The following is a 16361-nucleotide window of genomic DNA, read 5'->3' as shown; positions in this document are numbered from 1 at the left end:
TAATATCAGCAACTATGACGTCATAGCCATAAATATGACCAGCCAATGGCAGCCATATTCTAAGAATTTATACGTTCCAGAATGTTCGCGGTATATTTACACGAATGGCATGAATTTATGTTGCCACCTTAAAGGGTTTGCGAATGTTAGTGCTGTACATGCTGTTACAATACATTAAATAGTTGTTTTATTGTGTACGTGTTAGGCTGAATACATATTTGACGTATACAAGTTTTTTTTAAATTGAATATAGGAATGGAATTCTGAATAGTATGCCAATTACACACTTGCTATTTTATAATCATTGTCATTTTACCTCCGTTAACTTATTAACCATTCGACTAATTAAATATCTATTGATGAACTAATTTTTACAAACTATATTATACTATATATGAAAAAGTAAAAGCCAGTAAATGTACCGCATTGATGGAATGCTGGTTGGTTGAAATACAAGTAGTAGATAATCATCAGATATTTTCCTACGCCGATTTTTGTTGCTTGACAGCAAGTATATTGACTGTTAAAATCGCTTTCCATGTAAAGGTTTATCGACTTGATACTCTTACTCTACTACACTTAAGCTTAAACTTAAAGTCTTGAGTTTCTATAGAGTATCAATACAATAGAAATGTATCAAAGTCGCTTAGCAAAGTGGTTATTTGTCTGGCATTTAAATGGACACCTGTCGAAATATACGTGTAAACAATGTCGAACCGATTGATTTAAAAATAAACAGTTGGTCATTCCCGTTCATTCATCAGTCATTTCCTTTTTCGTTAATGTCATCACCAGCGTCATATCGAATATCTATGACATATTCCCTTAGTGGTAAGAAAGACGAGATTCTTAATTTAAAATTCAAAACTCGAGCAACTCGCACTGAATTTTCATTTGTGTATCTTTCATTTGTGTATCCATCTTATTTTCAGAAAGGAAAAATGATTATTTGCTGGATAGCTACTGTATTTTTTTAATATTTATATATTGAGAGCACAAGGGACATATTAGCATCTTTATTCCCAAGATTGGCACGCTGATAGTGTAACAGTAACAGCCTGTGAATGTCCCACAGCTGGGCTAAGACTTCCTCTCCCCTTTTTGAGGAGAAATTTGGAGCTTATTCCACCACGCTGCTCCAATGCGGGTTGGTGAAATACACATGTGGCATATAATACACAAGGAATACACATGAATTTCAGAGCAATTTTCCTTCACGATATGAATTATAATCACAAATTAAGCACATTAAAATTCAGTGGTGCTTGCCCGGGTTTGAACCCACGATCATCGGTTAAGATTCACGCGTTCTTACCACTGGGATAATGTGCCTAGAATGAAACAGGTCACAAATATTATTATATATTACTATTGAGCAACTCAGAGAAATACTATAATTTGGTTGTAACTAGATTACGAAGCCAAAACTTCAGAATCTACAGCTTTATAAGACTTGACCAACAAGGTGTTTTATAAATAAAATACTACGTATAGGCTTCATTCATTCAGTAACATTAAATATTTAGGGTAGTTACCGCCCACCGTTAAAACCATGTTACTGTAAAATAGAATGAAATATTTATATTAAAAAGCTTTTATTTTATACAAAATTCTAAAATCTACCACGAGTGTTTAACCAGATTACTTTAATGCGTTATGTTGAGTTATTAGAGTAATTGGTTTAATATATTATTTTAAAATTCGTCATCATCGTCATCTTCGTCATCTAAAAGTAATTATAAACTCATAACAACTTTCCAAGTTTCCTTATAAATATAGTCTTTGTTAATTATAAACATATAAAAAATATTCTATTCCATTTCTTTGGGCTGTATGTAAATCACATTGGAATAGATTTTGGAAGACGACTTTCTAATACTGACACTTTGGTAACTACCACTCCTACTAATGGTAAAGCTTTAGCTGGCTGATTCGATCCCACACCTAGATGCTATATTTTTGAGTACAGTAACAAAAAATGCCTTCGTTGATCTGTAGTATTCTAATCTGCTATAAACCACCTAGCAATTTCTCAGCAGGTATACCATGGGTTTAGTAATCGTCATTTTTCAAACAGCATTTATTTCTTTACAATTTATTGTATAAAAATAATATCATAGATAGCCAACATTACAGTACATTACGGAATAAACAATATTACATTATCGATAAAGCGGTGATCTATCATTTATAAATGTAAAAATAAAAAAAAATAATTTTAAAACTAACTTCTGAGCTGTCAGTTTTCGCGGTCGAATCCTTATCTTACAAATCAATGCTAGTCATGGTTTAAAAAGCTTGCTAATTTGTATAAAATATACTTAAAAAAAAAGTCTTTACGTAAACTATTCGTATGGATCGTCGGCTGTTCCGTATTTTTTATTTACGCAAACGTAATTTTTCGCGTTTTAATGCAAAGACCGTAAAGTTACCATCGTCAATCTAACACGCGTTTTCGACCGTGACTTAATAGTTATTCCTTGTACTCTGACTGTAAACAAAGGATACACGCGCAACATTATTTCTTACTTTTTAATATTCGAAGGTAAGCAACCTGTCAGAATGTTACAAATACAAGGGGATTAAAGATTTACGTAGCGTGCTCGTTGCGGACGATCAAAGACACAATTTGTTGAATTATGAATGTGAATTACAATCAAATAGGGAATACGTACAAGGAAACTTTGGTTATATATTAGAGTAATATGAATAAAAAAATATGTCAAAACTAAAATGAAATTGAAGTGACTTCTTCATCATCGATTTTGATTTCGACGTATATTGTATACCGCTTTAGTGAAAATTATATTAATCTAATATTATGTAAAGTAATAAAGTATTTATATCATTTAAAAATAGTTTGGACTTTATGTGTGTAAATACTATATAAATTAATGATAGAGAAAAAACACTGAGTGAGTTCCAAATTTATCAGAGTAGGCAGGTGTATGATCTAATATTTACAATTTATGTCCAATAAAGTTGAAAATTATACTATTCAAGTAGGTGTTCTAGCTCTTTTCTAATCTAATCTAGATCGGATTTTATATCTAACAGCAAAATTAACGAAAAACGAACGCCAATTACTTTAAATGTTAAATTAAATATTTGTTGTTAAAAAACTTTTTAAAACACCATTTTACGTGTTAACAAATTATTTTAAATGGATATAACAAAGTATATATAAGTAAGTATACACCTCTTTGGGGCCAGTATCAGTACATTTTTTTTAAACAATGACCCTCCGCCGCGTTTCCCTGACTGTCTGAATGCGATAAACTAATAAGCTACCGAATGGATTTGGATACTATTTTCACCGATGGACGTAGTGATTCATGGGGATGGTAGATGTATAATTCATTACGGTTTGGTGTAAATTGACTGAAATGCGACGAGGATTTTTGAAGATGTCGGAAAAAATCATTCCGACAAGGAGCTGTACTGGAGTATGCAGTGTGAACTAATAAAGTTTAACACCATAATGTTTAGTTTAATGTTTAAAGTTAAAACCATATTACTGGTGGTAGAGCTTTGTGCAAGCTCGTCTGGGTAGTTACCACCCACTCATCAGATATTCTACCGCAAAACAGCAGTACTTGGTATTGTTGTGTTCCGGTTTGAAGGGTGAGTGAGCCAGTGTAATCACAGGCACAAGGGACATAACGTCTTAGTTCCCAAGGTTGGTGGCGCATTGGTGATTTAAGCGATGATTAATATTTCTTACAATGCCAATGTCTATGGGCGTTGGTGTCCACTTACCATCAAGTGGCCCTCGTCCGCCTTCCTATTCTATAATAATAATAATAATAATAATATCCTGGGACATTTTTCACACACGGCCATCTGATCCCAAATTAAGCTTGTACAAAGCTTGTGCTGATGGAAACCAGACAACCGATATACTACATATAATACTTTTCTTTTGTAAATACATACTTATATAGATAATTACACCCAGACCCAGGACAAACATACATGTTCATACACACAAATGTCTGTCCTGGGTGGGAATCGAATCCACAACCTTCGGCGTGAAAGGCAAGTATCTACCAACCACGCCAACCGGCCCGTCAAATATAAAAAAAAGTATTATAATATAAAGGTAGACCATTATTCTACCTGTGGGAAGCTGGGATGAAAAGATTTATTATAATCGAAGTATCATATCACTGAAACTATCATTGTCTAATGTCAAATAGATTATGACACAGTATGAAATTTAAATATATTGTTGTATTCCACTACAAGAAAGAAAAACAAATACAAGGGCTGTCCTTTCCAATACTTCATATCGTTAATTAATCTGTACGTGACAGTGGAAGGGGCGTTCGTTTTGATTGCATCACTTCACGCGACGTATAAATCACGTCACAATCCACTAATAAAATAAAGTTGGAATTAAATAAACTTAAACGATATAGTGGTTACAGTATCTTTATACATGAAATCCTATTAAAGAGTCGCCTTTTCGAAGGCAAAAGGAATATTCTACTAAATTTCTCCAGTGTTGTTCGTTTCATAAGATGAAGCAGAATTTCATCCAAGCGGGTTTTCTCACGATTGCCTTTACTGACAATCAGGGTATAATAAACACAAATGATCAACATGAAAAGTCAGCGCTGTTTACCTATCTGAACCCGTGATCATCAATTAAATTCCACGTATTTTACGTTTTGCGCAAAACCCTACCACCGGTTTTCAAACTTATGTTGACTAATTATTTAATTTGACTTCGATCCGCTGTTGCGTCATCATATGGGATTTTGATTAAATAATGCTTTATCGGGATTAGTAACGCTCATAACATTATATTGTATAACATAATCACTAATAATCCCGCATATGCGGTAATATCACTATGTTGGAGGATATCTACTGATCTGTGTAGAGCTTATAATATGATTGATTTATCTTCTAACTAGCTACCCGTCCAAACTTCGCACGGATAAAATGATGGTCTAATTAAAACGTAACTCCCGGAGCTCCCAGTCGGAATATTTTTTTCAATCAACCGCAACAACTATTGTCATATTTCAACCAATGTAAACAAAACTTTAATAACCTAAACAATTCTAATTAATTAGTCAGACTGTCAGAGACACTGTCAGAGAAAAGGAAGAATTAGAAATAAAATATAATTTTTCAAATGTAAGGTTTTATATAACGTTAGATTTTAAGCAAAAAAATGTACTATATTTTTATAACTTGCATTTTAAGTTAGTCTTTAAGCATTGTGTACCGCGCGTAAACATCCATCTTGAATATAATATAGGATGCTTTTTCCTATATTATACTTGTAGCATATAGTTATCTCAATGATTACCGCCAGTTTCCATAAAACAGGCGGGAGTGAATATTGAATAAGGCTTTTAACAGTGAAAACAATGTCTGAAAACCTTGTCGTTCGTATCGTTGGAATTCTTTTATATATTCCATTTTTAAAAGAATTAAAATTAATAAAGCATTAAGTTTTTAAATTTAATGCAGATTTCACTGAAAAGAGTTTCTTTGCTTTTATGCATTTAACTTTATTACTCAACATAATATCCAGATGCAATATATAATTAGTTTTCGTATAATATCTGTAATGATAAGTTATTGATATTTATATACAATTACTGGCAAACACCGACAGTTAACTTCCTATCTAGACAAAAAATATTTACTCTTCAACGTAACGTAACCAAAAACCGGTTTACATTTTAGACTTCAAAAATATATTCTTTGTTACTACCAAAACTTAACAGACGTTACGTCTCGCCTGTGTGCAGGCTTGTATTGTTTGCGTGTGAAGCAGGACATAGGTCCTTTACTTTTCCCTGACAATATTTATGTAAAACTTCATGATGATCGGTAGAGTAGTTAAGACATGAAAGCGAAACTAACCAACTCAGTTTCGAATTTCGCTTTGACGAGCCGGTTGGCGTGGTTGGTGGATGCTTGCCTTCCACGCCGAAGGTTGTGGGTTCGATTCCCACCCAGGACAGATATTTGTGTGCATGAACATGTCTGTTTGTCCTGAGTCTGTGTGTAATTATCTATATAAGTATGTATTTACAAAAGAAAAATAGTATATGTAGTATATCAGTTGTCTGGTTTCCATAGAACAAGCTCTGTACAAGCTTAATATGGGATCAGATGGCCGTGTGTGATAAATTTCCTAAGTTATTATTATATTATTTATACTATTTGTAATAAAATATCAAATGTCACGACGATCGGTGAATCGGTGTATTACAACAAAGCATATAGTATAAAAACCTTCTTCATAAAAAAACATTTATGTGCCCATTTTTATATTGATTTGTCGGGCAGTATCGAAGTCGATTAATATCAAACATAAGCGATTACAACTATGTATTCTTATAATATATAACATATCGATCAATTGCATAAGAAGTAGAAAGAGTGGTCAGAGGGTAAAAATAAAAGTTTTTTTTTTTAAACTTACATCAGGATGCTTCTATTGTGAAATGACGCTATGCGTCGCTTAAAAATAAATTTAATTCCAAAAGAAACTCAAAATAGAATAGATTTTGGAAACCTGATATGTGATTCAAATACAAATATTTATCTTGACGCATTTCATCGTCAATCTTGTGGTTCCTAACACTAGTGCCGTTCCGTTGGCCGCCGTCCAATAGCACCTTTGATTGCATAATTGTGAGTGCAACTAAAACGAATTTTCTCGACCCATTTGGCTCGTTCGTTCCCATGAAAATATTAGAAGGAAATAATTTATAGCTCGAAGAATATATTACTGAACATTGGAGTAACATTTTCGAGGTAAATTTGAATTGTTTGACTTTCTTTGTAAGCAAATTTTGCTTTATATATTAGCGGTCCGACTACGTTCAGGTTGAACAATTATCTTTTTTACGCCAATGACTTTTGTAGTAGGAAAATGCATACCTTAGGTAATATTATTGCGATAAATTTCAAAATAGTTTTTGAATTTATCCATTATAAACAAACATACAAAAAATTAAAACTTCTTTTTTATAATATTGGTATTTAGAAGTGTAGATATAGACGATGTTTTTATGTAACAAAAGGTATAAATGTGTATATAAAAATTACCTGTTATCTTTGATAACTTTTAAAAATTAAAACCAATCTGCGTTTTATTACGAAACATTATTACAGTTAAGTAAATAATACATATATAAATTTTTTGAATTAAAAACATTATGGGTAGCACGTTCGATAAATTTGTATGAATTTATTATGGCGCATTATAAAAAGTCATATCCGCCATATTGAATTTAAAATTATAACTTTAGGACTCAGAACAAGCGAAAGGAACCTCATTTAAGAGTTACACGATAACAGATGAATATATACATAGACTGTTAAAATCACATCTTGTTCGCTCCACCGTAATTGGGAAAGAAATTAATATTTTATATTATTAATTAAAAATTGTTTATATATTTAAAACTTTTTTATGATGTTGAAATTCATGAAATAAAATTACCTATCAAGTCAATTCCCCATACCAATAGACCAATCAATTTTATTATTTATAGTAGTTAATTAATAACAAATATGTCTTATTTATGTAGTTCGAAATAACATGTTTATTGACGGCCGCGTTGGTCTCGTGGCTAGCTAATAAGGCCACTAAGCCCCAGTTTCTTGGTTCTAACCCCGGGTTGGGAATTGAAAAGGTTACTGGGTTTTTCTATTAAGAAATCCATAGCTACAGTAGAAGATACATTCCAAACTAACAGTAAATTCTGGTTTCGTTTGAATTCTTACTCCTTTTAAGCTGTCCGATTATGGGACAAAGTACCTTAACATATTAGAAAAGCTACCTCTAAATTTACTTTCAAGACTCGTCTCCGTGAGCATATTTTGTCAGAAAGTTTCTTGTTCTTGTCATCTTATGACATCTATAATACACTTTTATTCATATGTTTATATTATATATTTTATAACTCTGTATTTATTTTGTTGATTAAAAAATAAACTGCATTACTTTAGTAATAATAGTAAGTAATTCTTAAAAGTGCTCGTAAGACATATAAGGGCATTTGAATAAAGTATATTTTGATTATGATTAGGTAAACACGGACAAAATAATATAATAGATACAAATACATTTATCATTAACTAGCTGACCCGTGCCCACTTCGATGGTCGGTAAACATTTTTACTTTTAATCGATTGGCCGAACATTAATAAATTTGTCTCGCGTATTTGATATTTTAAATTATCTCTTAAACTATGCAACCATAAACAAACTGTAAAAATTAATTTTATCAAAATAGAATTTTCTTGGTAATAAAGTTATTTATTTTTAAATAGATTGATGTATATAAAAAAAAACGTCTAATAGAAATATCACTCGATAGATTACGATACGGTTACGGTTCTATACCTATGTCGTATTACCTCTTTAAACCATTCGTCCAAATTATAAGCAGTAAAATGGAAGTTATAATTTTACTTATTTTGATAATAATTCATGATTTTTTATAATATGACCAATAAACATGACCTAACGCTTTAAATTATTTTTTAATATAAAAAACAACTTTTTGTGACTTAATATTAAAGTAAGACATATACTGTCGCTAAGTTTTTTGTAGGCGTTATCATACTCTTTTTTTTAGAACTCAATCATATATCTCTCATCGTTAAGGCAGCGTTCGTAAGAAACGTTTTCGATCGACCGTTTTTTCTCCGACTATGCAAATTCCACTACCTCGAAAAAGTCTTTTAATTTTCGGGTTAATATATAGCCTATGACACTCACAAATTATGTGGCTTTCTATTGGTAAAAGAGTTTTCACAATCGGTTTAGTAGATCCAGAGATTAGCCCCTACAACCTCACAAACTTTACTTCTTTATATTATTAGTATAGTATTACAACACTTATATTGTACATCATTCCAATCGAATACGGCGTAAAGATAAACAAACCTTAAATTATATGCACTATAAACAAATTTCGAGGAATTATACAACACTATTTGACTTGCTTATATCCATTTTGATTTAAAAACCAAAATTACGATACATTTAAAAAGATTCACGGAATCCATAGAACATTCAAAATCTCGACCAATTACATCATTTAAATTAAAGTTCAAAGTTGTTTATTCATCTTTACTCCTCCTGCATGTATTAGCATTCCAGTAATGCATTAGGATTGAATGCATTAGCATTCCAGGGAATTCAACGTATTCCCAGTACTGGTAGCAGTTTTTGTAAATACTTATTAGATTATATAAGGATAGTACGTACCGGATAATCATCGACAGGTTTCCTTATATTTTGTTTATATATTTTAATAAGTGTTTCTCTCGCTTCATCGTATCGTTTCTGAGTTATACAGTACTTTGGACTTTCTGGCAGGAATGAATACATGATGCACGCGGATATTGGAAATAGAGACATGATCAAGAGATAGTAGTTCCATGTATTCAGCACTGTAATACAAATCCTAATTTAAGCGTTACATAAAAACTTAACAATATCTTATAGTAATTAAATTAAAAATAAAATATCTTGAAGCAAAAAGTATCACAAAATTGGTTAATAAATAAGTGAAGATCCATAATAAATGTATTATCAAAGAGTCAAATTGAAAATCTTTTATTTTATTTTTGTATAGCTAATCTTTAAAAGCAAAATTGAAAGTTACTGCAGAGAGCGATCATGAAGTAATATGCGACATTGGACTTTAATGAAAATAACATTTAAAGGATACATGTATCAAAATTGCGTAGCACCAATACGTAGCTAGTTATATAACCAAATATCACTAATTTATTTAAAGCAATAGATTCAGTAATATAAAATAAATCGTCACAAATGTGTAGAAATTTTGAAAAAACTGGTGAACAAAACTGAGTATAATTTTTGTTTACACTATAGGCAGGAATATCATTTTGCAACTTTTAAATTCATTGAAATGATTCGATTTATAATTACTTCATAAAAGCCAAGCTCGTAACAATAATGTAAAAGTACTGTGACTTTTTTATTTTAACTCTTCATAGCGTGACTATAACTTACCAATCATCCCGTTGAAAAAAGACGTACTCTTCCAATTATTCGGTAATATAGCCCAGGATACGAGAGCTACGATAATTTGAGCTATCGCAGCGAACGACGACTGCAATAACATTATCCGATCTCTTATTCCGTTGTGACAAAGTTCTGAAGTTAATGCCAATAATGACGTGAAAGATATGGCAAATCTGGAAACAATTATTTTTATTATGTAACTTAAGGTGCTTATATTAGTGGAAAATGTAGGTAGGTGAACGGACCAATAGGCCACCTGATGTTAAGTGGTCACCACCGCCCATGGACATTGGCGATGTAAGAAATATTAACCATTCCTTACATGATCAATGTAACCAACCTTGGCAACGAAAATATTATATTCCTTGTGCCTTTAATTACACTGGTTCACTTACCCTTCAAACTGGAAGAAAACATTAATGTCTAAACTTAATATACACCAACAACGGGAATGCAGCCTTAATTCATATTGCATTTAATAAAAAAAGTGAAAAACACTTTAATGTATCTTAAAGAAGTGGAAATAATACCGTCATATAATTTCCGAATTGCGAAGCTAAGAATTTCTATTCGTTACTCAATAAAATATTAATTATATAGATCATAAAAACGTGCAGTTAGCATACGTATGCAAGTGTGCAGTTAGTTTGCAAGATGCAAATACTGTGCAGTATTGTTAATATTTCGAATCTCCGGTAGTTTTGTAAAACTAATTGGCTTGGAGTTTAACTGACTGGAGTTTACTCGAATAAAGTATGGTGAAAATTGACAGTAGCAGTGGAACATTTCATGACTTTCATTAGTTAGATAATATTAATTCCTCAGACCGAAATTTTCTCATTATTTTTTTTTTTTGAAATGAAGTTGAACTCAAATTTGAATTTGAGTTTAACTTCAAAAACTAGCCATATGTGAGAAGAGCGTGCGCTAATACAGTTGCATTCTCGATTCCTTAACTTTCATAGTCACTTGGGTCGGCAATCCGTCTAACAAGAGATAAGATGGTACTAGGCTAAACATTTTTTCAAAGAAACAAGATTGTGACACAGCCAAGTTTCTAGCTTGGAGATGTTAATGAGAATTCCTTAACAAAAAACAAGAGATATTATTGGCCATGGACATGCAATCCTCATAAGCTAGGAGAAGCAATAAATTATACCACCAACCTAATAAAATCATATTGCAAAGGTAAATACCAATTCATGTTTTAAAGCTGCTTCATCTTAAACAGGTCTCGCTCGATGCAAATACAATTTTAAGCAAAGCACTGCGTTTAGTTGTAACAGTATACTTCAAGCCGTTTAAACAAAATATGAAATTTGTACAATGTCTTTTATATTTAGGGCTTATAATACAATAAATATATTTCTATATTTATTTATCTCTATCGCTTTTTCTTTAAACAATAATTTTTGGAGTTATATATTTGTTCATTTGATTCTGTTATTTAGTAGATGTAGAAAATAGACATCACGATAAACTATATTACGGGTTAAATATATTATTATATTTGCATAACATGTTACTATAACTGAGTGTATAATAAACGGTATGTATTACATTCAAATATATAAACATAATTGCTGAATCACCTCGGTTAATAATAATGATTATTCTTTGAACTAAAAAACCAACAAATTTAATAAACAGTAACAATGTGTATGACCAGCGGTGACAACCTCAATCAGGTGATTGACACCTCATTATATCATCATAACACCTCCTTAGTAGGTACTAAGGAGGTGTTTTGGGACCTTAAAGGGAGATACTTAAAATGATCTGGCTGTACCTTAATTGTATGACAAGAGATCGAGGTTAGGTTATGTGGATTTGTCTTGCCGTGCTGCCGTGAAAACGTTCTACAGACTAAGCGTGTGTACGTACAATGGTAACCGCGGCTAGATTATGCGGTGTATACATCGGCTGAGTTTTCCCATCGACAAGTTTGCTTATAATTGTAACTATTGTACTCTAGAATATTCTGATTGGTATGTTACTAGATGAAATTACCATTTACATCTTCTTCGTTTTACCATGATGCTTATAGACAAACGGATATTTAGTCTGATTCATCCCTACGTGTACTGGGCGTACTAGCAAAGCGTGTACTACTATGCAAATTGTGATAAATTTAAAAAATTTAAATGCCATAACTATCTCTTAATATAAGTCGAATAAAATAATATTTTTTATTTATGGAACGAATTATAAGTGCTAAATATGTTCGAATTAATTCGTATACAATATTCTTTTATTTTTGCCATTTTAATATAAATTTATCCACTTTAACTCATTTGATTTTTCGCATAGAAATTCTTCTTAACTAATCAAGTCTATTGAAGAACTCATTCCTTACAAATGTTAAACTTACATATTACTGGGTTTGATGTGTTTGATTTGTGTGATAACTCATCCAATTTTGTACATGCAAGTTTTTTATTTAGTTGTTTTTTTATTTATATAGTTCGAAATAATTCATGTTAGGTAATCATTGTATAATTATCGGCCAACCACTCGCTGTATCGCATTTATATTGTGAAAATCAGAATATATATAGCACTGCCGACTTTTAAATAAATAATTTGAATATTATTTTATCTTGCACGAAAATCAACACATACTCAACATCACTTCACGTTTTATTATCGTCTATGTATAATCTTATTAAGTAATACCCCTTTATTAGTATTTTTATAAGTATTTTTTTAATATGACGGTTAAATTAATTTTTAGACAATGCTAAAATTTAATTATAGACGCGAAATGAACTTTGCAGAGATGGAAACTAGGTATTGCAAGTTATTTTTTATTCCTCGTGTCTATACAACATCACTGTTTCTATCAAAATAATCAATATTATTGTATATATACATATGATGAATGTACTGTATTGCTATTGAAATACTGGATACATACGGATATTATAAGAATTATAGTTTGTCATTTATTTTATCCTAAGCGAAATAAATGATATTTGTCATCTAAGAATATTTTAACATCTCATTTTTTTGCAATTGCAAATGCTGGTGAGATGTTAATTGGTAAACAAACTCAATAGCGACGAATATTTCTAGAATTTTAAGTAAATTAATTAGACTTACAAAATTCCTTCGCAAAATTTAGCGATGACAAGCACCAAATAACTTTGACTCAATCCACTTGTAAATGTGCAAAGAAATAAACCACCATATCCAAGTACCAGGAATATTTTCCGTCCAAATGTGTCGGTTAGAAATCCAGCGATCACTGATATTACTATCATACCTGCAAACAAACGATTTTTATAATTTAATAGAATTTATTAGATTGTTTTCCTTAAGCGGAGACACGGAACTATATTACCAAAAAAATTAAACTATACATATATATAATTGTATTAATATCCTTCGTACTGAAATTGAAATATATTTTCAAACATCCAATAATTTTCACACAGATTTAAAAATAGTTACGCAACAAAAATTGAAAATTATTTCGAGGATAAAAAACCAGCTACTCTCATTCATATTTTCGTCTATTTTTGAAAGATTTGAACTTACCGGAATAGGGCATGGCGTTCAATAATCCTTTCTGTAGAAGATTCATGTTGAGATCGCATTCAGCTATCGGTAATATATAGGGTGCTGTATTCGTTATCACAATACCAGATGCCATACCAACAAAGGAAGTGCATAAAAGTCGTATATGAAATAAGCCAAAGCCGCATGCTTTGAGTGCTGTATCATATTCCTGCATCGTCCTCTTTGTAGTTGTATTGAGGCCATCGTTACCTGAAAAATGACAATATTTAATATGTTGGTTACGGAATAAACATTTTTTGCCAAAATCACTTAGGAATTTCAACCTATATTGATTTCATCTTATATTGCTGTTATGGGTTGCTGGGTGAGAGACACTGTAATTACAGAGACAAGGGATGTTATCTTAGATCCCATAACTGGCGGAGCATTGTCACTGTAATAGTAATTATACGAGGTACAGAAAAGAGATCAGAGTGCAGTGGAGTGTTGCAGTGAGTTGGGGTGAGGTGAGGATATGAGAAAAGAGGAAAGGGTTGATGGTTTGTTAAAATGTTTTTTAATTGTGATCTTTTGTGAATACAATGAGAGAGTATTGAAAATATATTAAGTATTAAATTTTAGTATTGACCAGTGTCTAAATTATTAAACAAAAAAAAACAATAACATATCATAATTTTGGTTCTGCATATAAACATTTTTTGCTATCTATTTCACATTTTATTAAATGATCCACAAAATTGGAACAAGCGTATTTTTTAGAACAATTGTATTTCTGGTTACTATATTATATTTACTACATTTTTTTCGAGTCATCAAAGCATTTATTGGTAAATAACAAACATGGAAAATGGAATTTCATTGGAACTCTATTTCATGATAGCTTAAAATGGTTTCCTACGCACGTACAACAACTAAGATAAATGTAAACAAAGCCTACCAACAAACACAAAAACAAAACAAAACAAAAACAAGACAAAAGTTGACACTAATGTGAAATGTATTGAGTTTTTTGGTTGCAGAAGGTATTATATTAACAATTATTGGCTACATTTATTCAATTTTCTCTGCTACTCCTCACCAAGTCAAAAGCACACGAGTCACATTGCTGATATTCTTTAAAACAAATTTACTTCAATAAGGAAAGAACAAAAATTTAAATGACACGAAACAAAAGTAATCTATCAAAAATGACGTTTTGTTTATTAGACAGTTATAGATGGATTTTTAATTTTAGGAAGGCAGGCGTAAAAAAATTTTGCCCATAGAAAATAGCACTAGAAGAAATATAATAATTTTTTGACGCCGTCAAGTACATGATTTAAGATGTCGAGTACACATCATGTAGTTACACTTTCATTTATATTCAAACAAGCTTGATTTTCTTGTATTATGTTGGCGTCAAAAAATTAGGAAATTACATAATTTACTTGACATATCATAATTTTATGATTCATTTTATCATATTTATCAGTAGATATATTTTATGTGTAAATTCTCATTTACTGTTGTATTTGAGATAAGATATGCTAATTAAACAGTAGCTATTTCAATTTAAATTTACATAATCTAATTAGTGTAATAGTAATTATTACATTAATAGCACACATTTTACAAAGCCTATCTGTTCAGCTAGTTTTATGATTTATTAGTACTATTAAAAATATGACTATTAAAACTTGTAAAGTTGTAAAAGGATAAATTATAAAAGAATATTTTATACACATGCTCGTGGTTCATTAAAATTAGTGGTAATGATTTTATTATAAAAATAGTATTGTTACCATTACAAATGTGTTTTTAAACCCTTTTAACTTACATTAGTTTAATTCCATCAAAAGTATATTTTTTGATTGTATTGTGAATATAACCTTTTTTGTAAGGTGAAATAGATTGTCTAAAATGTCATTTAAAATCGCTAGTAAGGCTATTAAGGTTGGCAAATCAGTTTTGAATTAACAAAATTGGATATCGATTTTCGAGATATAATGGACCCGCTAAGCACACAATGGGATTTAGACGAAAGAATATCGCCTCAATTCCACCAGACTGTGAACACTTTGATAGAAACGTTAATCAAACCGGACCGTTTGAAACGGGATCTGTTCTTTGCTCTATTGCTTATTTTAATGAAGGAAAATAAGTTTCGTCTCCTTAAGGAAAAACAATACGTCACGAATTTAGTAGATTACATCACATCATTCAAAGATGAAGATGTTTACGAAGCTAAATTTGTTTTAGATGATTTTGATGAAACACCAGTTAAAATAATAGCAACTCCATTAGGAAATGTATTGTTAGTTAATACTCTTGTAACAGAAGTAAATTGCGATGTATTTTCACTTGGACTATCAATAGATAAGTATATAACAGAAGAAAAGTTTGGATCGCCTACTTTATCAGAACTGAACGAGGTGATTTTTCTTGTCAAGGATCATATTATAACACCAGTAACAAACACAATTCGTAGCTATCACAATTACATTTGCAATAATATATGTTGTCTTCCGGAAAATGTAATTATTGATATTTTAATGAAATTACCTGTAAGAGATATTTTAAATGCAAGCGAAGCTTCTAAGAGAATTAATGGAATTGTACGAGACGATCACACTTGGCGTAAATTATGTGAACGTGAACTTTATACACAAAAGCCTGATGATGATTCTTGGTACGCTTTTTACATTAAATCCCATTTAAAGAAAGAAGAAGAATTTAAAAATGATGTCTTTGACAAAGTACCATATCTGACATATGATTATGAATTAGATATGATATTGTGATAAAAAAATGTTGATCAATAA

The 16361-nt window shown here is 30.9% G+C and overlaps 2 protein-coding genes across 3 annotated transcripts in view; one reads left to right on the top strand and one right to left on the bottom strand.

Moving 5' to 3' along the window:
- LOC126774681 (hemicentin-2-like) overlaps positions 1 to 16361 on the top strand; it is a 319165-nt gene that overhangs the window by 90328 nt on the left and 212476 nt on the right. The gene's annotated exons all lie outside the window — the stretch shown is intronic.
- The window catches only part of LOC126774674 (organic cation transporter 1-like), a 32449-nt gene that overhangs the window by 8647 nt on the left and 7441 nt on the right, over positions 1 to 16361 (bottom strand). Inside the window, exons 2-5 of the mRNA XM_050496208.1 lie at positions 13579 to 13809; positions 13141 to 13303; positions 10028 to 10212; positions 9254 to 9438 (exon numbers count right to left, since the gene is read on the bottom strand). Coding sequence (XP_050352165.1) covers positions 9254 to 9438; positions 10028 to 10212; positions 13141 to 13303; positions 13579 to 13809 — 764 coding nt within the window. The remainder of the gene's footprint in view (positions 1 to 9253; positions 9439 to 10027; positions 10213 to 13140; positions 13304 to 13578; positions 13810 to 16361) is intronic.

Source organism: Nymphalis io, chromosome 17, assembly GCF_905147045.1.
Source record: "Nymphalis io chromosome 17, ilAglIoxx1.1, whole genome shotgun sequence".
Classification (NCBI taxonomy): Eukaryota; Metazoa; Arthropoda; class Insecta; order Lepidoptera; family Nymphalidae; genus Nymphalis; species Nymphalis io.
Note: the sequence above shows the minus strand (reverse complement) of the source record. Positions and strands in the feature narration are given on the sequence as shown.